Source organism: Saccostrea echinata, unplaced genomic scaffold (genome assembly GCF_033153115.1).
Source record: "Saccostrea echinata isolate AGI-Se365-2 ecotype Australia unplaced genomic scaffold, CSIRO_AGI_Sech_v1 ptg000007l, whole genome shotgun sequence".
NCBI lineage: Eukaryota > Metazoa > Mollusca > Bivalvia > Ostreida > Ostreidae > Saccostrea > Saccostrea echinata.
In genome coordinates this window covers 1,974,863-2,000,969 of record NW_026889756.1, presented here as the reverse complement: position 1 = coordinate 2,000,969, position 26,107 = coordinate 1,974,863, and the positions used below count along the sequence as shown (strand labels likewise).

The window sequence follows — 26,107 nt, the reverse complement described above, 5'->3', positions numbered from 1 at the left end:
TAAACATATTTGTGGCAGGAGGCTAAGATATGTAAAATCATATCTGATAAGTCCATGTTTTTTTTTTGTTTTCGTTGGGGGGGGGGGGGGGGGGGTTTGAATGAAAATTTAATATTTTTGAGTGTTTGTATTTGAAAACTTTTAGTCAATTTATAAATCAACTTTCATCAGAAACGGCTAACTTGATAACACAATGTAAACTGTAATGTTGATGATGAGATTATCTAAACCCTAAGTATGTGAAGATTATTCAGGTATTAATCCAATCATACAGAAAAACGAGGTAATATGTATTACAGTTATTGTAGCAAACATCTGCAAACAATTAATATGTAAAGTAATATATATATTACATTTCCTGTAACTTAACTTAGTATACAATTAATTCATAAGTATTTCAATACACATGCACCCTGTACATACAGTCATTCATATTAAATATTCCAAACTTTGTAAAAATGGTATTACTTTAATATGAGTGTGCTTGATTTGCAATGAATGGTATTATATATGTGTGTACCTGACCTTAATGAATGGGTTATATAAATATGGGTGTACTTGATTTGCAATAATTAAGCTTACTGAATTATGGCTGTACTTGATTTGTAATATGCTGCTTTCTTTCACATGACATGAAGAGTGTTTAGAGGATACAGTTTATTACTATTTCATTTATTTATTGAAAATCTCAAAATAATTTCAAAATTATATCAGTTACTGTTTGCATTTCAATATATTGTGTTAACATTAAGAAAATGTACAATTTTATTCCTTGTACAAGTATATGTATTCCCTATATTATCTAAATTATGACAGGGAAGATAACTCTTCCCAACATAAAGGGAGATAACTCTACCCACCACCATACCTGGTATTTTTTTAGGGGAGTCAGTCAATGTTTCCTTTCTGGGTGTTTTAACAATATCCTCCACAATTTTTGGTATGTTCTCCTTGAAAAAACAAATCAAATAAAAATTTTTCATAAAATAAGAAATTAAAAGAGAAATGCCCTTTTAAACTGCAAATTTACTAAATACAAAAAAAGTCACTTTTATAAAAAAGGAATACAAAGTAATCGTGTGGAAATGTCTTTTCCAGTCATCAGCACACTTACTTTTGAAGTATCTTCTTCGAATGCCCGCTTTCTCTTGGCACGACCTAATCTCATCTCAGGCTTAGAGTGACGGAAACAGTAAAACTTCACTGTAGAAGTAAATGTAGAATGTACGTGTAAATACACACAAAACTGATGCAGAACTAAGGAAATTACAAGACTACTTCATCACTACTTTTGTCACCCGCGTGGCGCAGTGGTAAGAGCGTCTGCTCTAGAGTCGCGAAGTAAGGAGTTGATCCTTACACTGCGGGTTCGAATCCCACTGTGGGATGTGGAGACCGGTCCTTCGGATGAGACCATATAAACCGAGGTCCAATGTGGCAGTAGGTGCAGGGACGAAAAAGATCCCTCACTGCTCAATGGCTGTAAGTGCCGAGTATAGGACAAAATTTGCAGCTCTCCACCGGCAAGTGGTGGCGTCTCCATATGAGTGAAAAATTCTCGAGAGGGACGTTAAACAACATACAAACAAACAGACAAACATCACTACTTTTAATCACTACTTAAATCAAGTTTTGAATTTGAGGTATGTAAAAAAAAAAAAAAACCAGTGAATTAAAAGAAAGCACAACAAAGTGCTTTGACTGCTAGCCTTCAACAGTTTTAATGGCTTTAACCTTAACATCAATAGATTTTTTTTTAATCTTAACCCTTGGGGAATCTTTCAAAGTTAAGTAGGAGGAAGTCAAAAGGATCAATAAGAGGGACTGATATTGAGGCCCTTAAGTCACAATGATCCAAGACAGACGTTGTGGACCTTAAGTCACCCTGGTCTTGTAAAGAATTTACCTTCACTCCCTGTCAGTCTATCACAGCTGTAGTTGTTTACTCTCAGTCCACACTCACAGAAATCACATTTGAGACACCCACGGTGGAAGAAGATGCCCTCAGCACACATTCTCTCCATGATATACACACGTTTCTTACAGAAATAGCAGATCTCACTCTCTGGCTGGGCGGCCAACAGAACACCAGTCGTTTTCTAGGGGACACAGTGAGTATTATATATAAAATACATGGTTAGTACCTTGAAATATTTGGGCGAGGGTAAGAAAATTTGATGGACGAGGCTTGCCAACACCATACATTTTTGACCCAAGCCCAGATATTGCTTAAATTTCAAGACAGTTATCATGTACTTTGTTTATCCTGCAGTATAAATTTACTTACACTTGACCTCCAAAACAAGGTATTTTCAACAAATTAAGTCACATCTCTGCATTAAGAGACTATGACACTATGGCGTAAACAATGCAATATAGAGGACTTCACAATGCTTTTTATGACGTTGAAATGCACATAGCCTTATTAGGGTATTGACCTAATATAGCTTTAGTTTATTTAGTCAATGCAAGAGGTGGCTGCAGGATAAAAATACGTTTAAGTTCCCATATGAAAATTCACTCCTATTAAACAAGACATTAGTAGATTCTCTAGTCAACGTACTGGTACATTGTAAATTAATTGATCTTTTAACTTTTAAATTAATGTATCTTTTAACTGTAAAACATCATTCACAATACAGATTTTCATTTCAAACACAAAAGAAACTGGGGGGATAAGCCGAGCCATATGCCTACATAACGATCGATAAAAAATCAATAAATTCATTTTACAAAAATTTCACTTTTTGTTGAATTAATGTAATGCTTATTACCATTTGCATATAAATTTGACAAAACCTGAATACTGTAACAGCGAAAATGATTCTGATTAACACAACAAAATGGCATCACGCTCAATTTTCACAGAAACTGACATAAATTGGATGATATAACTACATTTTTTAAATAGAGTGGGTCATCGTACCATTTTTTTGAGAACGATTAATGAAAGGCAATGGAAAGATGTTGCTTTTTACACTTGCAAAAATTTGGTATGAAGACCCACTCTACATAAAAAATTAAGTTAACTTACTTAAATGTTCACCGTGGTCTTAAAAAATTCTAAGTCCAAAAACGCTTGCTAAATATAGAGAACTGTATGCTATTTAAATGGAAATGTTAGTGTGACTCCGTGGTCTAGTGGTTAGCGATGAGCTCTTTAAAGGGACTTTTACTGAGGAAAGTGTTCGAGTCATGCTCTGATTTTTTTTTTTTTTTTTTTTTTTTTATTTGAATTTTTTAGTTTTAATTTTGTTTTACTTTATAAAAAATGTCTATAGGAATAACATATTTTTCACTGAAAATAAAATATATATATGTAATAATGAACTTATTTACAGTAAATTATTTAAAATGCCGGATAAAAATTATAATAGATATTTGAATACTTTTATTCCCGTTTTATTTATTTTAAATAAAAGCGCTTCTAGATCACCATTATCATTATATACGATGTTAACATTTTTATAATATCTCCACAATAAGTGTAAACACTCAATATGCAGATTAATTAATAGAAGTCCTTACCCATGTTAGACATTTGTGACAGTAAATGAAAGTCAACTGTTTAGCTTGTTTAGAATATAAATATCATTTTGAAAACTACGGTAAACATTAAAATGCTCAAGTAAATTCGAACAATTGAGAAATTTTTTCCAATAAATGTTCTTGCATAGCCGAAAAATGGGCATGGGCACATGGCTCGTCTTATCCCCCCAGATTCTTTCTAAATTAATTTTGAACAAAAATTTTTACCACTTTTTGTTTAACTGGTGGCTCCAAGCCTTGTTTGAACTTTGACACCAAAATCTCTGCCATCTGGCTGACCTTGACATTGGACTGAAGGTCACTGTTCAGTTTGACATTAATATCATCTTTTTTGTCGACTGTAAGTTTGTTGGCAATCTCCTCCATTGGTAATTTACTGTATCGGGTGAGCTGGACATCACCATTGTGCTTCAAAGAATCAGAAGTTAAAGTTGTTTTTTATTACAAAAAATAAAAACAATCTACATGTCAAATGACAGGGTTAGAAACTCCCTAAAATTTCAACTCGCAAATAATTGCGAGTACCAAGAAAGTGAACTCGCAATTTTATAAGACTACTCGCAATTTTTATATAAAGTTAAATTTATATAAATTAAATACATGTAACTTAAGGAAAAAGTTTACTTCTGTACAATACACAAAATACAACTGCAGTGTGACTTTTATTTAAATTACTGACTTAAATCAAAGGCATTGTGTTCTGTCATATTATATAATTTTGCTACAGTTTCAATGCAAAAAAAATCAACTCGCAAGTTTTTGCGAGTTACCTAATTTTTAACTCGCAATTGGGGAATTCTAACTCGCGTTTTGCGAGTTGTATATAGTGAATTTCGAACCCTGAATGACATGCTTAATACTGTTAACCATGTTAACTGGTATTTTTTTTTTATTTTACAATTCATCAAAAAAAAATACTAGATACTATTACACAATTCTCAAAGAGAGAGAGAGAGATTTACTAACTTGTTTGATTTCCTCCCTGTACTTTTTGCGACTCAGTGACGTGTTGTGTTCATTCTTCTCTTCCTCCCTTTTAGAATTCTACAAGAAAATGGAAACAATGAATATACGGCCAGGACATGAACAAATCTTGAACAAATATAATACAAATTCCATTCATAAAATCCTAATAAATTGTACTTTATAATCTGCTTTGAATTCTTTATTTTTTTCTTGATTGAAAATATGACTGTGTTTATGACTTTTAAACATGATACTAATGTTTGGAGGTGTTCACTATGTCCCCATTCAGTTCACAGGGTCCTGTCATCTAATGATCACCCTGAACCAAAATATTTGCTCATCTAGTTAATGTTCTTTGGGATGAATTTTAAATCTCATTCTCGATTGCATAAGTTCCTTTGTATAATTTTGGACCCTTAAAATATCCTGTTGATAAAGTTTCTAAAGCCAGCAGAACCTAAACATGCACCATGAGATAGATATAATTGCAATATGCAAAATGTATTATGATAAATATGTACTAAGGCATATTTATTTTTCAAAGAATACTGTCTGAGACGACTGATTTTTCAAACTAGCAGGTCAAAGTTCAAGGTCAAGCTCATAAGATTGATATCCCTGGCATTTTACAAAATCCCTTGTTCTGCTGAATATGAAATTCTTCCTTTTTTCTTTTTTACAGTTTCAAGATAGAGAACGGATAGATGATCAAAACCGAAATTGACTAAGTTGATCTGCAACATTTCATGGTATGTACTGGTACGTATCACTTGGGCTGTTTGATAATATTTTAATGCAGCAACAATTGAAAATAACCAACTGAAAAAATATAGTTCAAGCAGTTTATTCCTTCCCCATCTGAAACAATTCAATTATTTTAAAGTTTTCTCATAATGCATTATTACCTTCAGGAATTTCACCCAAAAATTTATTTTCAGTACATTCAATAAAAAAAATTAGGGGTTATAAATAAGAAATTAGTTGAATTCTACACACACAACTTCACAACTGAAATCTGACCTGTGCCACATTTTAACAGCATGCAATCATTATATACGTCTTATATAGACAAGTACAGGTATTTAAATCACATGACCAGAAAACAGGTTAAGATAGATAACTGAACTAGGAAGTAATATTGTCTTCATGGAGCCATGTTAGATTTATAGGTGAGACATGATACATAAAGCTGTTTTTATATTGTTATCAGTACTGTTTGTATTTCTAATTGTGTGAATAAATGAATTATTGTTTTAATGAAGAACTTCAACTTTTATAGAGAGCTTGCCTGAAACTTTAATGGTTGAAAAAAGGAAATTAGGACTTGAAATTAGGTCATTGGCATGACTGAACCTTTACATTTTCTGGATAAATATAATTATATCAAAGTCATTCAAAATTAAGGTCATGATACTACTTTATAAGTAAATTTTCTAATTTCTTTATATTGGCTGTAAATACTATCTTTTCAAGAACTGTTTGTATCAGCAAATCATTTAATATCAATGGTATTTAACCATTATTTTTATTTCTCCACTTTCTTGCAGACTGTCACCTGAGCCTGTGCCCAACATAACAGTAATGGACCCCCGGTATAGTGCTCAGGACATCCTAAGGTGCAATCTTTGTGAGATTCATGTGGTACAAAGTCACTGCGAGCTTTGTCAAACAAATCTTTGTAAGAGCTGTGTAGGGGAGCATCTTTCTGATTCAACAAAGAAACATAGAGTTGTACCATATAAAGAAAGAACATCAACTCCTAACTACCCAAAATGTCCAGCGCATTCCAAGAATTGTGAACTTTACTGTGAACAATGTGACATTCCTGTCTGTTCTACCTGTATCTCCTCAGGTAAACATAAAGGACATCATTTATCAGATGTTTTACAAAAAATCAGCTCCAAAACAAAAGACATGGAAAAAGAATTCAAAGAACTTGAGACTAGAATTTTCCCAAAATATGAAGAAATAGCATCAGGCATAAAAAGCAAAAAAGACAACTTAGAAACACACTATAGGAAACTGACAACAGCTGTCACCAAACAAGGAGAAGACTGGCACAGAGTAATTAACATCATTGTCAACAAACAAAAATCTGAAATTGATGAGATGAAAACTGAACACCTGGCTGCCCTAAATAAAGAGGAAAATGAAATCACAAAAATTACTGCAGAAGTGAAACAAAGTATTGCTGATCTGAAGAAAATTCTTGGATCCACTGATATTTCCTTAGCCTCTGTATACAAACCCAGAAATGCAAAGTTTAAACGTTTACCTCCAGAGATCAATGTTTCATTACCAAGTTTCTCTCCTCATCAGATCAACACAGATCAGCTCCATCAAATGTTCGGTTCTCTGTCAGCATTATCTATTACAACAGAAGAACATGGCTACACAATAAAGACACTAGAAGCTGTATCCTGTCCTCCAGTCAAACCACTGCTTGATGAACCAAAGCTCATCACCATCATAGACACGGAACATAAATATCTACACAGTGTTACCTGTCTCAGTGATGAAGAAATCTGGACACGAGGAGATGACAAAATCATGAAACTCTACAACCTCCAGGGCAAACTACTGAAGTCAATCCAAACCAAGTCTGGAAACAAACCACGTGGCATAGCAGTGACAAGGAGTGGAGATCTAGTTTATACTGAACCTGATACAAGAACTGTAAACATAATGAAGAATAAACAGATACAGGAAGTGATCAGACTACAGGGGTGGAAACCTAGGTATGTCTGTAGTACCTCCTCTGGTGACCTCCTGGTTACCATGAACAGTGATGATGAACAATCAAAAGTTGTCCGTTACTCTGGTTCCACAGAGAAACAAACCATTCAGTTTGATAGTGAAGGTAAACCTCTGTATTCATCTGGTAACATTAAATACATCAGTGAGAACAGGAACCTGGATATCTGTGTGGCTGACAATAGAGCTAATGCTGTAGTGGTGGTTAATCAGGCTGGAAAACTCAGATTTAGATACAATGGTCATCCCTTTACTACCAAGGAAGAATTTGATCCACTCAGCATCACAACAGACAGCCAGAGTCAGATCCTGACATCAGACTGTAAAAACAACTGCATCCACATCCTAGATCAGGACGGACAGTTCCTCCGTTACATTGATAACTGTGATCTATCATATCCATGGGGTTTATGTGTAGACACCAGAGACAACCTTTTTGTGGCTGAGTTGAACTGTGGTAAAGTGAAGAAAATCAAATACATGTAAACATTCCATTATGTCAGGAAATGATTGTGAATTAGATATTTAGCTATGTACTGAGAGTTATAAAGTCATTGATGTCTGATTCAGGATTAAAATAAAAAAAGAATAAAAAAAAAAAATTAATGAGGAGTACATGTACTTTATATAATGTTTTGAATTTGTGTTGATTTTAAGAAAAAACAGAGTTACTACATGTATCAATATTCAGAAATGTATCCAAAAAATTGTAAAAGATCAAAACTAATGAAAATCAAGTGTGTTAAACATACAATGTTTTTTTTTTTTTTTTTTTTTGGTTTCTGCTGATAATTAAAAATAATCATTAGCAAAATTATGAAATACTGTATAGATTTTAGTAATGTAGCATTACATTAACACTGTTCACCTAAAAATGTCTTTTATGACAGGATTACTTTTTTTAAAACGAACAAAGTCGATTTATAAAATTGAAATAACACAGTATACCCACTCTCTATTGAAATTAGTTCTTATTCGACAGTCATGTGATAAATGCATTTATTATACCTCTATTAAGAATACTCAAATTTGATTGGCTTGTTAGAAGGCTTTTAAACTCAATAATAACTCCAAAAAGTACTGTTTACAGCAATAATGACCTAGGAATCATTGCATGTGGGGTATAATGACCCGGTCATTATAAATAATGACCGCTAAAAATGGCCTATTAATCTAAATTCCATACAAATTTAAAAATTAATGCATACAGTAATGACTGTTCATTACAAAAAAATAGAAATATATATAGTCTTTTTATGATACGGAATACGATTGTCCTTCAGATGCGCCTTAAAATTTATCGTTTTCATTGAAATTTTCGTTACAATGTCAAATTCAAAGAATGCAGACTTTAGGAGTGAAACGGTTCACCGCGGTATCGATTCACCGCGGTATTTTTTCTCGGTTTGATACACGGTGCAAAATCTCTAATATTCGGTTCGGTTCATTTTTCGGGCGGGATCGTTATTCAGTCGGGTTTGGCACGTTACTCAGTATAAATAGTATAGAAAAACGTAAATTTTTTTATGAATGATAGCTTGTAAAATAATTTTTGACAGTCAAATAATTTTAATCAATTTCTTCTAGTCAATTTGCAAATAAAATTCGTAAAATATGTGACTAGATTTAGAAAACGAAAGCATAAAACAACGTTGAATTTGTTTCCTTCTATCAAAATGTATCGTACCGAAAATAACCGAACCGAGACAAAATTATACAATACGTATTGAACCGTGAAGGAGGTGTATCGTTTCACCCCTAGCAGACTTGGCTCTTATGTACAGTAAAAGTCTGCACCAGATTGTCGTTGTACTCGCTGACCTGACCAGACCCCGGCCACTACGCGGCCTCGGTCAGGTCAGGTCACCTCGTCAGCCAGGTCTCGGGTCCTTATTTCACCATGTTGACCTCATAAGGAGTAATTAATTGTATAATAATAATGCATATAATATGTACTGCATGGAGGTCAAAATCAAATTTCAATATTGCAAGGGCAAACCTTAGTTAAAATTAAAAATTTAATTATTTCAAGTCATTACAGATTATTTCTCCATATCTTGTTGTGTCTGGAAAGTGCTGTTGCTCTAAACATAATTCACATTTTTCTAGTTTAGATTTCAAGTAATTGGGCTCAAGTTGAAATATGTGTGACCTTTACTAAGGCCTAAAAAATCAATAACTTGGTTCTCAAGCCAGTTTTCTCAAAAAAAAAATGCAGGAGGGAGCCTTTCTTTTCCCTTTTTTCCTCATCAAAAACAGACTCGGGAATTTTTTTTTTTTTTTTTTTTTTAATAATTTCAAAACTAGCATATTTTAATCAACAGTGCTTCAACGTTGAGTGTAGAAATCAAGATCATTTATTTCCTACTTCCGTCTCTTTTCTTTTGCATTTTCTACATTCCGATGATTCGTGTAATGAAACAACGGCATCCTAACAACCAGACGTTTTAAACTTACAGAACCCGACACTTTTAGTGATGCATCTGGTCAATCGCTATGTATCAAAACTAGAGTGTTTCAGCACTATAAATAGTGCTTATGATTTTATTAAACATTGTCAAATTTATAAAATGTAATCAGAAAATCTTGCTGAAGCTTTTCTGGAAGCGACCAACTTCTGAAGTTGAGGGAGCTGTCTTTGATAGCGTCATTGAGTTCTAGTATAGACAGCCTTCAGAAACCACCACTGTGACTGTGTGGAAGTATTACATTCATTCCCTTATGAATTAGCACTCAAGACCAAACTTAATCTTGATGCCTTAACCTGTTATCTCGACAGCCATATTGTGATTTTTAACTAGGGCAGTAGTCTGGATCATCAGCACTTTCCTTTCAAAAATTATGGGTGGGATACCTTAGAGTCAGTCACTTACCCTCTTAGATCTGGAGAATTTGGCACCACTGTATAACTTACCCTTTTAGATGTGGAGAATTTGACACTACTGTATAACTTACCCTTTTAGATCTGGAGAATTTGACACTACTGTACAACTTACCCTCTTAGTTCTGGAGAATTTGACACTACTGTATAACTTACCCTCTTAGATCTGGAGAATTTGGCACCACTGTATAACTTACCCTTTTAGATCTGGAGAATATGACACTACTGTACAACTTACCCTTTTAGATCTGGAGAATTTGACACTACTGTACAACTTACCCTCTTAGATCTGGAGAATTTGGCACTACTGTACAACCTACCCTCTTAGATCTGGAGAATTTAACACAACTGTATAACTTACCCTCTTAGATCTGGAGAATTTGGCACTACTGTACAACTTACCCTCTTTGATCTGGAGAATTTGACACTACTGTACAACTTACCCTCTTAGATCTGGAGAATTTGGCACTACTGCGGATTTTCTGTAGAAGAGTTCTGTGTAGAGGAGATTTATGGCTTTCCCTTCGGACAGGGGACTCCACTGAAACATCATTAGACACTCTGGTGTTTATACAATTATTGTTTTCATTCATTAATTCATTATAATGTGAAGGTTAATTAAGAGTGACTGGCTTTTATGTCCTTATCTATAAATGTAAAAGATAAAATCATCCACTCCTCTCTTTGATTTTTTTTTGGGGGGGGGGGGGGGGGGGGAGGGGAGGGGGGGGGTCTTACACTTACTTTTGGAATATGGAGGAGGGGTTAAGACAGGGAGATCAATAGTTGACTGTCAAAAATGAGGGTTGTGTAACTTTGCAAAAAAAAAGTTATTAAATAATTAACATGATAAAACAAATAAAACAACATACCACTTGGATTCCTTTCTTTGTGGAACTTGTGGTAGAACTCGGACAGATAGCTGACCATGGTCAGTTTGTCAGGACAGGAGCAGGTGGACATCTCCTGACCGGTCATCACTGGACTGATACCCAGCTCTGTGTGGGCCACATCAAACGCCAACTGGTTATTTTTAGCCACGTCTAATGACGACAAGGAGTTAAACTCTCTGAAAATATCATATTACAGTTAATTATCATCATAGCAGATACTTTCTTTTGTTACAACACTTTAAATCTACAGTTAAAAGTAGCAGATGTACATTTATAGTGCCGTTATAAATTAATGGGATAATCCTAAATATTGATTCTTAATTATTCTGAAACTTTGGCCCTGCTGTTCTTCACCAGATCTCACCCCATGTAAAACCTATTGTGACCCCAGGATGCTTCCACATAAGTTTCAGCTTTTCTGGCCCAACGGTTCTTGAGGAGAAGCTTTTAAAAGATTTTTCCTATATATTTCAATGTAAAGCTTGAATTCCCTATTGTGGCCCCACCCTACCCCCAGGGGTCATGATTTTAACAATTCAGAATCTACACTACTCCAGAATCTTCCACATAAGTTTCAGTTTTCCTGGCCAAGTGGTTCTTGAGAAGATTTTTTTAATGACCCCACCCTACTTTTGTCTTTTCTTGATTATCTCCCCTTGTAAGGGGGTTTGGTCCTTCATTTTAATAATTTAAATTCCCCTTTACCAAAGAAATTCAATGCTTTGTACCAACTTTGGTTAAAATTGGCCCAGTGGTTCTTGAGAAGAAGTTGAAAATGTAAAAAGTTTACAGATGGACGGGCAGACGGACATCGGGTGTTCAGAAAAGCTCACTTGAGCTTTCAGCTCAGGTGAGCTAAAAAGAAAAATCTAAGAGATGAAGAAAGACTTACATAAGAATAGGTTTAAAGGTGTGTATAAAGGCTGTAAACTTACATAAGACTAGGTTTAAAGGTGTGTATTAAGGCACACAGGGCGAGTCCACTCCTCCAGGACGTGGTCAGGTCAATGATGTGGACGTTACGGAACTTGTTATTTAGGACACGCTGGCACCAGTGTAACAAGGTATAGCTGTCTATCAACTCTTCTGGAATACAAAAAAATTAATGACCATATATCTAGTGAGTAAACTTACCATTATATTGTAAGTTTACTCACTAGATATATGGTCATACCTAAAAATTTTAAATTTGAAAATGACAGTTCAAAAAGGATCCAGTCGTAAAAAATTTTTAACAGCAATTTTTTTTTTTTCTACTCATTGGGAATGGGTCCGGTACCAATTCAATTGGGAAAAAAGCACTGAAATAGAACAAAAGGGAATTTTCTTTCATGTCAACAAATACATGTATATACCACTTCTGGGACGTTTGGCTGGTAAATCAAGGATTTCATCTTCATACGATCGATCTCCACAGTCGTATAAATGTCTCACTTGTTCAATGCGGAGTAACTTTGTATTGAGGTTAGGGTACCTAATAATCAAGATATACAGTATAGTGTCAATACATGAAAAAAAAAGGCTTCTCTGGGTACACATTTAAGTTTTACAACATTGTATTGATCATTAAGAAAACAATTCATGCATATTAAATTTAACATTGGATCTAGGACGTTGGGTCAGCTTAACATTTACTTTATACAAGAAAGCAGATGAGCTGAATTCAACAGAAACAGAGTATCTGTCTTAACTGTGTAGGAGAAAATTTCTTTTACATTTTAGTTGGGGGGGGGGATTCAAATTTTTTTAGAATTTTATAAATCAAATACTAATCAAAAATTCTGATAAAAAGAAAGTAAAGTTAATTCTGTGCCTGGTTTTATCAATGATATTCCATATTCCTTCATACCTTGTGTTTGGGTCAATTGTGTATTCACTGTAATTCTTGCTGAGGTTTTCTGGTGTAGTTTGTGACAAGAGCTGATAGATGCTTTCTCTCTCGGCTATGACCTGGAGTGGCGTCATTTTCCCCGAAGCCCAGCTCCGAATCATCCAGGCAGCATCGAATCCACCCAGGAATCCACGAGCACAGCCCGATCCTGTGGGCCAAAATGGCTGAAATATAAAGAATTTGTTTTGTACACTTGACAGGTTAATTGTGTGAGAATACACAACAAATTTATCTTGCATGATTTATTTCGGTTAATATAATAATTTGCTAGACAAGTGTTTTTGGTATGCTTTTCTACCTACAAATCATTTACGAATCAGCTGGGATTTGTTTTTTATGGCGTATGAGCTTTATACTTAACTATAAATAAAATGTTTATAAACTGCATCACTGATAAAAGCAAGTGACAATTTAAAATTTTACTACATGTACTTAACATACTTAAAGCTATTTATAAAATGATTATTCCGTTTTCTCATGAATCACTGCTTACACAAGTCTTTCATTCCTTATAACAGAGAGGTTGAGATTCCATACGTGTACGTGTACGTCTAGTAGGGGAATTCCCTAAATTTCTTGTTTAGGTGTTGATAAGTTTTCTACACGTTCCTACGACTTGTAAAAAGGCATCTACACGTAGGTGTAAACTTGTAGATTTTTCAGTAAAAACTAGTCAATTTATGTGTGAAACTGTTATTGTTGTTAATTATTTAGGATGTTGAGTTTCATGAACACTTATTTTAACCATGTTTTGCCCACTAACTTAAGTCAAACTAATTTCACGTAACTACAAAATAGTTGAAACAAAGACTCCGATTACAGTCTACACATTCATGTTACGCGTCATTGAATCTCAACAGACAAATTTCAAACAATGTGTACGTGTACGTCAACCTCTCTAATATTTATTAATAAACAAAAAACACCCTCAATGGAGATTTGTAAATTACCCTTCTTTTGCATAAAACATGTTGAATGCTCTACCAGTATAAATTAATTTAATCATTACTCACAAAATAGTAATTATCCAAACTTCTTATAGCATGTTAGATGAAGGGTTTGTGAGTAGAGAAGCACTTTTTTAGTGAAGCTGATTACAATATTACAAAGAAATATACAAAAGTTACCTCTAACAAACTGTCTCCAACAAGTCCAATTAAAAGCTTGTGGCCATTTCTATCGACAACTCTGGAAGCATTCATAGCTGCAAACATGGAAGTAAAATCAAACATGGCCACATCTGGTTGTCCGTAATGATTAATCGCATATTCTAAATTTGGCAAAGCAAAGTTAGTGGAGAAATTTGCCGCCTCTTTTGCGTAATCCAGTAAAGCATCCCTGTCAATATTATCCGGTGACAACAATAGAGCCGTGTCTGTCCTGTCCTCTCGTAATACACCTTTGTCCAGTAAACTGTTCTTTTTTGCGGTCATTACAAAATAGTGAGTGTCGTCTTTGTAATACACAATGTTTTCCAGATTGATTCCTGTTTTTTCGTTCAGGTCCTTGAAGAACTTCTGATTAAAGATAAAAGCCACACCACTGATTTCCTCCACTTTAGCCTCCTCTGTCGTGTTGCGGTTGATGAAGTTTGCTGTTATTGCTATGGCTAATTTTCCACGGAACTCCTTCCTTCTGAAACCTACAAACATTCCAAGATTTACAATTGTGTACAAACATAACTGCACAAATAAACAAATCATCTTATTTAGAATTGTCACTGTTCCAAAGCTTTTAGGGTCGGTTCAGTAAATTTTAATTTTAGTTTCAGGTTTTTTTTAATCTGTTCTTTCCATATATTATTTAATTTCATGAATTGAACTTGAAAAAATCTTTATTTATTACATTAAATTCCCCTTTAAAAGCAATCCCTGACCATGTTACATCTGGTGTTTAGGACTACTATAGACCACTCTCGCTCAGTGCGATATTTATTCCATCCATTTCTGATCAATCAGGGGCATGATGGAAACAATTTATTGAAATAATTTGTTTAGGGCTATTCCAGGGGGTGTTGGAAGGCACTTTTGATTTTACCCCACCACCCATACATTTTCAATTACCTTCTCCCCCACCCCCCATTAAATTAAAAATACTTTTCATACAACCAAATAAAAACTTTGTGCCTTTTCTGCTACAGCTGAAATAAATAGTACAGTTGATTATTTGTGAGGGTAAATACAACCACCTATCTAAAAATATATCGGATGAGGACAACCACCCATGCAAATTTAATTGCTCTAGCCCCACTACCTATAAAAAAATATATGAAATGCCATCCAACCCTCCCATACATTTTTTTTCCTGGAATAGCCCTTAAGTTATCAAATGTCATTATTTTGGGTTATCTTTCCCTGATTTTATTTTTCTTAAGTAACTCATTCAGGTTATTTATACTTCACTATCCATTATTTTAAACATACTGGTATCTGAAAAGCTTTATTCATGTTATACTAAACAGAAAAGAACCCTGGCAGTAAGAGTTATCTATCTTTAAAATTTCACAAATTGAAATTTAACAAAAAATGGGAAAAATTGGAACCAAAACTGAACAGAACAACTTGGACTGTGGTTTTCGGTTATTTCAGGGAACCAGGATAGCCCTAATTTTACTTAACAAGCAAAACTTAATTTATCAAAATAAAAATATGAACTGAAATAGTTGTGTACTTGCCTTGAAGTGTGTTCCTTTTTCCATCAGCACCAATCAAAACGTCAAACTCATATTCCGAAACTACATGATCACTTGGGGTACAGGCACACCGCCATCCTACTGCAAAAATTGAGTAAATTTGTATGATTGGGTATATTCTGCATAAAGTCACTAAAAATTTTTTAGAAAATCATTTAGGGCTGGAACAATGCATCAAAATTTTTCCTTGTTTTAATACTGAACATTTTGGGTTTCATATATAAAATAAATATGTTTATAAATATGAAATTCATAATAATTAACACCACTTTGTTATTATAAAAAATAAATAATTTTGTTTTACACAGATATACAGCTTCTATAAATAAATTAATCTTATTCGTGAAGAAATATTAATATATAATTTATATCAATACAAAATGAAAATTTTATGATTAAAAAAATCGTGATATCATGTATCATGTCATGGCACAAATATAGTGATACATATCCATATAGAAGATGTATCGTCCCTGCCCTATAAGTATGCCAGATTTTAATCAAGGATAATGAATCCATACACAAATAAAAGATACTGAAGTTCCACACATACAGTTTAGAAGCTATAAAGGTTACATTAATATCTCAATTTATTATCTTTACTTATGATAAATGATTGTAAATTTACCACCAGGCTTCTCCTCTGTTGGTTCAATCAGTCCATCAAAACTAACATTGACGTGAATTTCCACTCCGACCAGTAGCGCCACCTTCATCAGTATACATTGTAACTGTCGAATGCCTGAAATAACCAGAAGTCTCTGATGATACTGAAGCTCTACTCACATGGACATACATGTAAAAAATAGCACACAAAAGCATATTGTCTAATTTGAATTTAATTTACCAATCTTAACTCCAAGATAAATGTTTGCAAAGAGTAAGACTTGAACCAATTTTGCATTCAGAAATTATTCTATTTTTAGGAACATCTATTGTACATGTACAGTACTGTTATTTTCTAAAACATTTTTGTTGGATCAATTACGTATATTTTCCTTAAGTAAATTCAAATTTACTTTTAATTTGCTAAACATAGAAAATGCACAGGATTTTGTGAAGCTAGTTTTTAAGATGGTATGATCATGATGATGAATAAGATAGAACAGAAAACTCTTATTTTCCTTATGATACTAATGTATAAATGGTATTATATGATCTTCCTTATTTTCATGAGTAAAACTTAACAGACTATTAAGGAGAGATCAAGGAAATGAAAACTGAAAGTTCTTCACGACTAGCTAAATGTACGTTTTACATCTAGTTCATAGGAAATCTAATATTTTAAACATGGAACAGCAAATTATGCTGCATTTATCAAATTTTTTCCCAGTCTTCATACATTTTTATTAAAACACCAACAAAAGTGCAGTGAATGTGCCATAAATTCTTCAACTCACTTATATGGTCAATAGCACCAGCACAAAATTTTCCAAAAAACTTTTTGGCCCCCAGATTCTTTAGGTCAGTGATGAGGTACGGCCAGAGATGTAGGACATTGTTCCGTGAGAAACTGTCCCGCTTCTCAACCAGCACCACCTTACAGCCAAGGAAAGCCGCTTCTATAGCTGTCCGCAGACCACAAGGACCGGACCCAATCACCAGGACCTGAAATAGTAAATACAGAAAAAGTCACAATTACTGACTATAACAGCCGCCCTCAGACCACAAGGACCGGACCAAATCTCCAGGACCTGTCAATTGTATGTACAAATTCAAGATTACAAAGAAACTATATATCAAATTATTACAAAGTACATTTTTCTAGCTTTTCAAAAATTTAAACATGATGAACTTTATTTTCAGGACTACTGATTTCAAAGACTCTATAATAACATCCAATTTTAACAAAAGATTTCTTGATAAACAAACCATCATCTATTCTTAGTCTAGTTTACTACAAAAACATTATATCTAATTCTTTAAATAAAATTTACATTGCTTTAAATCCAATGCATCAAAAAGATACATTGACTATAACTGCATTATATAAAGATTCAATAATCATACATCAACTTACATGCCAAAACATTTACTAATGTAAACAAGGTAAATGTTAAAGAAAAGTTCAAACCACTTGTAGTTAGTCAGCTGTATCCCTGGTCAAACTTATGTTGTTAAAACTAGTGTTGGTACACTATAGATTTTACCTTTCTTGTAGTGGGTCAGCTATAAACATTAACTTATCCTTGTTTGCCCCCCCCCCCCCCCCGGCCCTTTTCTTAAATCAAGTCAGCTTCTGGTCAAAATTACCCATCTATAGGCATGAGCTTCCCTGACTTCTTGTAGTGAGTCATCTTTAAATCTGGTCTAACTTGCACTTCCATTAGCTCATGCTCACCCCCACCCCTTTCCTGTACCGAGTTGCCCATAACCCTTGTCTAACTTACCCTCATGTTGGCACAGGCTTCCCCTTTCTTGTACTCTTTCCGAGTCACCCATAACCCTTGTCTAACTTACCCTCGTGTTGGCACAGGCTTCCCCTTTCTTGTATTCTTTCTGAGTCACCCATAACCCTTGTCTAACTTACCCTCGTGTTGGCACAGGCTTCCCCTTTCTTGTATTCTTTCTGAGTCACCCATAACCCTTGTCTAACTTACCCTCATGTTGGCACAGGCTTCCCCTTTCTTGTATTCTTTCTGAGTCACCCAAAACCCTTGTCTAACTTACCCTCATGTTGGCACAGGCTTCCCCTTTCTTGTATTCTTTCTGAGTCACCCATAACCCTTGTCTAACTTACCCTCGTGTTGGCACAGGCTTCCCCTTTCTTGTATTCTTTCTGAGTCACCCATAACCCTTGTCTAAATTACCCTCGTGTTGGCACAGGCTTCCCCTTTCTTGTATTCTTTCTGAGTCACCCATAACCCTTGTCTAACTTACCCTCGTGTTGGCACACGCTTCCCCTTTCTTGTATTCTTTCTGAGCCACCCATAACCCTTGTCTAACTTACGGTACCCTCGTGTTGGCACAGGCTTCCCCTTTCTTGTATTCTTTCTGAGCCACCCATAACCCTTGTCTAACTTACGGTACTCTCGTGTTGGCACAGGCTTCCCCTTTCTTGTATTCTTTCTGAGTCACGCATAACCCTTGTCTAACTTACCCTCATGTTGGCACACGCTTCCCCTTTCTTGTATTCTTTCTGAGCCACCCATAACCCTTGTCTAACTTACGGTACCCTCGTGTTGGCACAGGCTTCCCCTTTCTTGTATTCTTTCTGAGCCACCCATAACCCTTGTCTAACTTACCCTTGTGTTGGCACATGCTTCCCCTTTCTTGTATTCTTTCTGAGCCATTCTCTTGTTTAGCTTCACCCACACAGTCTGAGCTTTCCATGATGTCAGCTGGTTACTGAGACGACGGTAGAACAGTCGATGGTTGGTGTGTTTTAGTTCGAGGACCTCACAGAGCTGATGGAATGAGCCGAGAATGGACTTACAGGTTCCGGCCTTGAGGAAGCTGTCGAAAATGTAGTCCACACTTCCACCATGAGTACCCATCACTATCTCATCCCTATCTGTATCTCACGATTGATCCCAGACGCATTACAACATCTATATACGGTTAGAAATAATGTATACTGTTACAACCTCCCAATGAAAATGTGTTGTCATTGTTAATAAAAGGTTCAATTATTTATTCCCAAATCATGTAATCATCTCCTATTCACCCTGCTATTTTTTTTCTCTCTCTCTTGATAGATTTTTTTTTAAGTCTGGAAACTCAAAATTATTATTAGTGCATTTCAGTTAAAACTCCTTTTCTATAGTCATGTGATTTTATGTTTCATATTTTCAACAGGTCCAGTACAATCAGTACATTTAGCTATGTAGCTAAAATTACCTACCGTAGCTTTATTTACCTTCCTCAGGTAGCTTTATTTAGCTATTTCAAGGCAACTTTTTCACAATTTTGCTTCTTATTTTAAAAAGACAAAAAGTCGCAAGTAAATGTCTATTAATATTTATTCTAGGTATTGTTTAAAAAGCAATCTGAAGCAGAGATAGTTTTAACATTGCTGCCTTTGAACACTTTTGAGGAAAGTACGTATTTCCATTGTTTGAGTAACTGTGCACTCCTTGTGTGTGATGAGGCGTGGATAAGTATGATTACTTCTCATTGTGCTCATGTTAACCAAAACTGGTTTTCTTTGTTATGTCACTTAAGAAATAACTGTTGGATCACAAATTAACTGTTGTATAAGGCCCCAGAACTTTTAGAACTTTGATTGCAATTGCGCAGAAAAAGACGCATCTCCAAGAGTGATTTTTTCATGAATTGTTTTCAGATGAGTTCAAAGTTGAAAATTATCATTGCATCATAGTGCAATTTTCTGCACTTTCTGGGAAAAATACCAATTTAAGGAGGCTCATTACACCACTTTTTGATGACGTACTACACAAAAAATAAACCTCCATTGTTTGGTCCGTTTTCCTCTGGGGACGAATTCTACAGGTTCCCTTATAATGTGACCAGATCTTTAAAACGCTTTAAAAATAGACTTAACATGTGATGTTGTAAACAGTGAAAACAAAGTAACGGATTCATCATGTATACACGAAGAAAGATTGTTTTTAAGTAGAAACCAAAGAAAACAACAGCCAAATCATCGCTAAACAAGTAATGTACAATGTCATAGCGAAAGCGGTGTGAGCTCTATCAATGACAACATGTATGTATGGAGGAAATTCGAGTTAAATTCTACAACCTTGTTGAAATAAAAAAATAATTTACTTGCACTATTTATTGTACTCGTGTTGATTTATATACTTGTTTTCATTGTTTTTATTATATACTCGAGAAATTTAAAGCTTTATTCTGATCTTTAGATGTAATGTTCAAACGTTCCTTTGTGTTTTGAGTCTTGGGTAATTAGGAAAGATAACTCTTGCAAGTGGACTTTTTATTCCAAATATTTGTTAAATTGGAATTTTCATTTCGTTAAAACATTCTTCATTCAATTTGCCACACGTAATTCATTGAAATACATTCATTGTCTCTTTAGAACTCATTTTCCAAATTATTGAAGCACAAATTAAGAAGAAAATGGCATTCATTGTTTTTTTTGGAGAAAACTATTTTTTCTAATAAAAATAATATTAAATATTATGAAGTATTGTCATTTTGTGTACATGTCTAAAGAAGATGTCCATCATCTGACACTGAAATTTCTGCAATTCTATTAATAATTAACTTGAAATAAAATATTTTACTAAAATCAGAAAAAAGTTTAAAAATTCACTAAAAATATTTATGATATCACAACCTCCATTTGGATATCTAACATCTACATTATAAGTGGTGCTGTAATGAAATCTTAAATAAAATGTGGGTGTAATGAGCCTCCTTAAGAAATAAGTTTGATTTAGTAGCTAAATAAAGCTACTTCAGGTAGGTAAATAAAGCTATGTAGGTCATACAAGCTACATAGCTAAATCTAGTGATTGTATCAGACCTGTTCAAGAGAATAAATATTCAAAGACAAAAAAATAGATCCACCAAGCATACCAAGTAAACTATTGCATCCAATCTGCTATTTACATTTTATCTAAGCTAGCTTCCTATCTTATTTGATTAATGCATTATTTTCAAGAAGAAAAATAGTGAAATACATGCATAAGTGTACACAGGTGTGCTACATACATGTATAAACAATGAAAAAAATTAATTTTGTTCAGGTCTCGTGAACCAATGTATCATGAGAATCAATTTATTCAAAACATATTGTATTTCTAGTGGTACATAACATATAAAACTTGAATGACTAATCATGTGATAATCAGGAAAAGCAAAAGATACTAGAGATAATTAGACATCGTTCAACTGACTCTTCCGTGAGTCATAGTTCAAAATGTCACTTCCAAAGAAATTACTGTTCTATATTCCCTTTTAAATAAACTACGGTTTCATTTCAAAGACCTACCTTTAACATTTATGTTCCTTTAATTTTGGAGCCAAACGCGAAAAATAATTATATAAACATGTTTGATCTTTTTTGTTCTACAACCGCCATTTTGCTCTTTCTGTCAAACAGTACTTTCGAGCCCGACTTAATTTTTTTTTTTCGAATGCGTCGAATGCAGTGGCGGATTCAGGGGGGCTTGGGGGGGTTCGGGAAAAAAACCCCGCCCTATCAAAAAAAATTTTTTACAAGTGTCATTTTAACCATATATTTTATAAATGCGACTCTATCCAAGCCCATTATTTAACACAAAGAAGTCACCATGCGAAATCCCTTTCCGCTTGAGCGCACACAATATACAGGTAATCAACAGTAGGCCTACTGTACATGCAGAGATCATGATAGTCCGTGCAGCTAGTGATAACGCAACGTCATACACTAACAACCAAAACTGCACATAGTTATTACGGTTTTGTTTTGGCTAAAGAAATATTGTTTCGAGAATTTTCTTCTTTCTTCGATAATTGAATGTTACTTTATTGAACTACGTAATTAAACTGTGATTATTATTTAATAGAAAAAAAAAATTAATTAATACATCAGGGACGTATACTAGTTGAAATACGTTGTGACCTGTACCAAAAAGCACATTGAAAGTATTCCTTTTGTAGATGGAAATTACAATGCAATTTTAAAAAGCAAAAGATCTGCATTTTTTTTTTAAATTACAGTTGAATGATGTTGAATAAAACCCAACTAACGGTTACAACTTTGTATAATGAATTGTGGTAAAACTAATACGTATAAATTAGAGGTCCTGTCAAAACAAGAATTTGCCACTCTTTTATTGATTGTTTTTCAAAACTTTATTTTCAAACATTGGGCAGGTAAGTGGATAAAAAAAATAGAATTAAAGAGTGCATTTATGTTAGAAATTATAATTAACCCCCCCCCCCAATGAATAAGCAATAATTCCAATTATTTTCCAAAATAATCTATATTTATTCTTCAATATGAAATATTACGTGTATATATTACAAATTATATGAACAGTATAGTCAAGTAGTTGAAAAGAGTAATTAGAGTTTCTACACAGAATTCGAATGTTCTAAGTGTTGGAAAATTGCACATCATGCAGTTGTATTTTGGTAGACAAAGCTTCACATGCGACGGTGTGTTGGAAGTGCATTTTAAAATGAAAATTGGATATTATATAGCAAATGGCGATATTTCTAATTTTATCAGATTTTACATTTAATTTTTTCTCTAGAAAAGTCTCATTTTTCAAGTTAACATGGAAGTTAAAAATAATCCCAAAATTTTAATTTTTTGTTCAATTTCTTGAAAATTTGGGTAGGTCGGTCTTGAAAAACAACTAGGAAAAAAGTGGCCAAAAACTAACTAATTCAATCTAAAATGCTGGAAAATGCACCATTTGGAGCCATTTTTAAAGAAATTTTCTCGGGGGAGGCGCCCAGACCCCCCCCCCCCACTTTTGGCAGGGGGACATCTCCTCCCATGCCCTCAACCTTCGGCCCTACGGGCCTCAACCCCCCCCCCCCCCCCGTGGACTTCTGGATCCGCCACTGGAATGCAATGTTCACATTATATATTATATGCATTAATTTCGGCACCATGCAATTACTTCTTAAACTCGACACGAAAAAAAAAAATCCTGATAAAAACCAGGGACCTAAATACTTAGTATATATAGGTCCCTGATAAAAACAGAAAATCATCAAAAAAAAAAAAAAAAAAAAAAAAAAAAAAAACCATATTCAAAAATCAATGAATGTGTTTAAATAAAAAAAAAAAAAACAAAAAAAAAAACAGATAAATATAGAGGATATGAATTTATCTCGATTTTAGTCTACTACATCTCGATGTCGAAGTACTTAAATACATGTATGCTGCTTTTCCTTATATAAGGCTGGTACATGTATGCTAAATGTAATATGCCAAAACATCCACATTATCCCTCCCCCCTCAAAAAGGTAATTAAATTTAAATATTATTATAATAAAATATGCAAATTTCTTTTAAAGAAAGAATGTATTTCAAATTTTCAATGAAATTGTTTCATTGTTCAAAGATAATTTGTTTGTATTACATATGTTTCTTCATATATATACCCATTCCAACAACCCTAAATACTGTAATTTTTGTGAAAAGCTTCCAGGGTTTCTACTGCCTGGATCCGCTGTTGAGAGAGGGAATGGGGGCTTATGTATTCACTGAATCCCAGACCTCCCTGTCGTCAAAAAAGCATCCACATCATTTTTGCCTGGCTATGCCACTGCCCCCCCCCCCTTACCCCACTCCTAGCTATATCGCCGGTGAAGAAAAATATTTACATGTACAGGTTTCCTCGGGTACGTCACTTGAATTCATTGTCGTAAAATTCTTCATTTGAAAAAATCTGTTTTACTGACTAAAACAACATTTTTGTGAAAAGTCTTGCAATTAAACAGAAAATCCTGGACTCCTGTTAGAAAGCTTAGGGGAAGTATCACAATAAAGCTCTTCCTAATTTCTCTTTTTAAGGGGTTGACCGGGGCCCCCGTCTGATTTTGCGTCTGTTGCAGGGTGTCCCTACAATTATATTTTATATTATACACATTTCAAAAGTATTTTTTAAGACTTTAAGCCAAATAAACGTATATCTAGATCTATAGTTTTTAATATTTTATCGTGAGCCAATCTGATTTAATTAAATCAGATCTTTGTTACGCTCCGAAATTCTGAAAATCACTTTGTACAGCGACCATCAGAATTTCGGAGCGTAACAAAGATCTGATTTTAATCAGATTGACCGTGAGCACACCATTTTTCATCATGACGTCTCTCCGACCATTGGTTTACGTACAAGACTTGTATTTTTATGCTCAGAACCTAGATAGGTCAGACACTTAAATAACTAACTTCTCCACAAAATGATATCTATATAATTAAATGCTGTTGTGTTTAGAGGCGCTGTTGAGAAATAAACATGAAATATATTAGGAAAAATCACGAAATCTATATATTTTTCCCTGTTAGTGTGAATGCAGCCATCTTGATGTTGGATCTTCTACATAGGTTTATAGGTACCAAGTTGTCAACGATATTAATTTGAAAAATGTTGCATATTTTTATCCGTAGTCTTTTTTTTTTGTTTGTTTGTTTTTTATAGTCAGTATTTTCTTGAAAAGGCTAAATATGAGACGTCTAAGTGGTGTAAATAGCATATGAATGATACATATATAAGGCGCATTTGAAGGAAATCATTTCATTTAATTCTTTCTCTTTTTTAATACTAGTCATATGCATGTGATTCCCCCTTTTTTCTTCTAACTGATTAAAAAGTTAATTTAACAATTCAAAGGGAAAACATATCTTACAATGATTGAAATAAAGTTTTCGAGAGAATATACAATTATAAAAAGTACTTTTCTTGAAAATCATTTTCTATGAGGAACCTTTTAATATACTAGTATGGGGAAATTATGGAGCATTAATTTAAACAATTTAGATATGCATTATATATAACCCACTTACAACAAAATTGCTATACGGTTAGTAAAAATTCTTTTCTTGTCTTAGCGGAAGATTGAAATGTGTTACATGGAAAAGTGTTTGTCTATATAATGAAAAAAGTGCCACAGGGGTCAATGGTGGGCCCTCTGTTCTTTATTTGTTAATGATTATATTCTATAAATGTATGAAGCACTCAGATGTCAGTATTTATGCAGATGATAGGATGTTTCACGTCTCTAGCGCAGATCCAGAAATTTCTTGCAGGGATCCACAGAAACTGTAACATATCGGAGCCCCCCCCCCCCCACACACACACAAGTAATCAACGAACTTCCTCTAACCTGAAATTTCTTACTGTGTATCAAATGACGCGTAATGTAAAGTTTATTATTGAATCATTCATGTTCAGTACATGCAACTAAAAATGTGTTAGGCTCATTTAAAATATAACTGAAACAACTATTTCATGAGCATGATGGGGGGAGGACAGTCACACTAGTTCAAATATGGTTCTGGTTCGATGATTTTTAACAGGGTTATCCCTTTTGAACTTAGAAAAAAAAAGAACTTTTTCAGTTTCCGCTCTCTAACTTGTTTAAGGTTGAAATTGCATATGCAGGTATTTCACCAGAAAATACAGGTCAAGTTTGAATACAAATTTAAAACTAAATATGGCAATTGAAGTTTTGGCTGCCTTTGGGGGCATTCGTGGAGTTACAACACATCTAAGTTTTTTTTTCTAAGTTCAAGAGGGATAACTATGTCAAAAAACATCGAACCATGGACCATATTCGAACTTGACCTGCGTATTCCCATGACGTATCCAAAATATTTCATAAATCCTGCTGCAATTTTGAATTTCTCTTAAATGCTTATTGCTTAGTCTACCAAGATTTTCCCTTCCTGCTAGGTCATTTACAATTGTTGCATGGTGTGATTTTATTAAACCACTCATAGAACTAAATACATTTCCCTTTCTGATATTTTCTTGAATTTATAATAAAGATGTTCATTTTCTTTCTTTCTTTTTTTCTATGCAGCAAAACCAACTTATGATAAGCATCAA

At 34.0% G+C, this 26,107-nt stretch overlaps 2 protein-coding genes across 2 annotated transcripts in view; one reads left to right on the top strand and one right to left on the bottom strand.

The window, feature by feature from the left end:
• Positions 1–19,156, bottom strand: part of LOC133180720 (F-actin-monooxygenase MICAL3-like) — a 42,652-nt gene extending 23,496 nt beyond the window's left edge. The window contains exons 1-15 of the mRNA XM_061315191.1: positions 18,872–19,156; positions 17,027–17,234; positions 16,255–16,368; positions 15,609–15,707; positions 14,062–14,576; positions 12,893–13,098; positions 12,399–12,517; positions 11,979–12,129; positions 11,023–11,219; positions 10,594–10,691; positions 4,516–4,593; positions 3,757–3,957; positions 1,907–2,099; positions 1,115–1,203; positions 869–950 (exon numbers count right to left, since the gene is read on the bottom strand). Coding sequence (XP_061171175.1) covers positions 869–950; positions 1,115–1,203; positions 1,907–2,099; positions 3,757–3,957; positions 4,516–4,593; positions 10,594–10,691; positions 11,023–11,219; positions 11,979–12,129; positions 12,399–12,517; positions 12,893–13,098; positions 14,062–14,576; positions 15,609–15,707; positions 16,255–16,368; positions 17,027–17,234; positions 18,872–19,123 — 2,602 coding nt within the window. The 5' untranslated portion in view covers positions 19,124–19,156. The remainder of the gene's footprint in view (positions 1–868; positions 951–1,114; positions 1,204–1,906; positions 2,100–3,756; positions 3,958–4,515; positions 4,594–10,593; positions 10,692–11,022; positions 11,220–11,978; positions 12,130–12,398; positions 12,518–12,892; positions 13,099–14,061; positions 14,577–15,608; positions 15,708–16,254; positions 16,369–17,026; positions 17,235–18,871) is intronic.
• LOC133180717 (uncharacterized) lies at positions 6,091–7,824 on the top strand. Its single transcript, XM_061315189.1, has one exon. It carries the CDS (start codon positions 6,097–6,099, stop codon positions 7,753–7,755), a length of 1,659 nt encoding a protein of 552 aa, XP_061171173.1. The 5' UTR covers positions 6,091–6,096; the 3' UTR covers positions 7,756–7,824.
• Positions 19,157–26,107: the final 6,951 nt, after the last annotated feature.

Coding starts and splice junctions, on each gene's coding strand:
- LOC133180717 (XM_061315189.1), top strand. CDS start 6,097: ATGGACCCCCGGTATAGTGCTCAGGACATCCTAAGGTGCAATCTTTGT.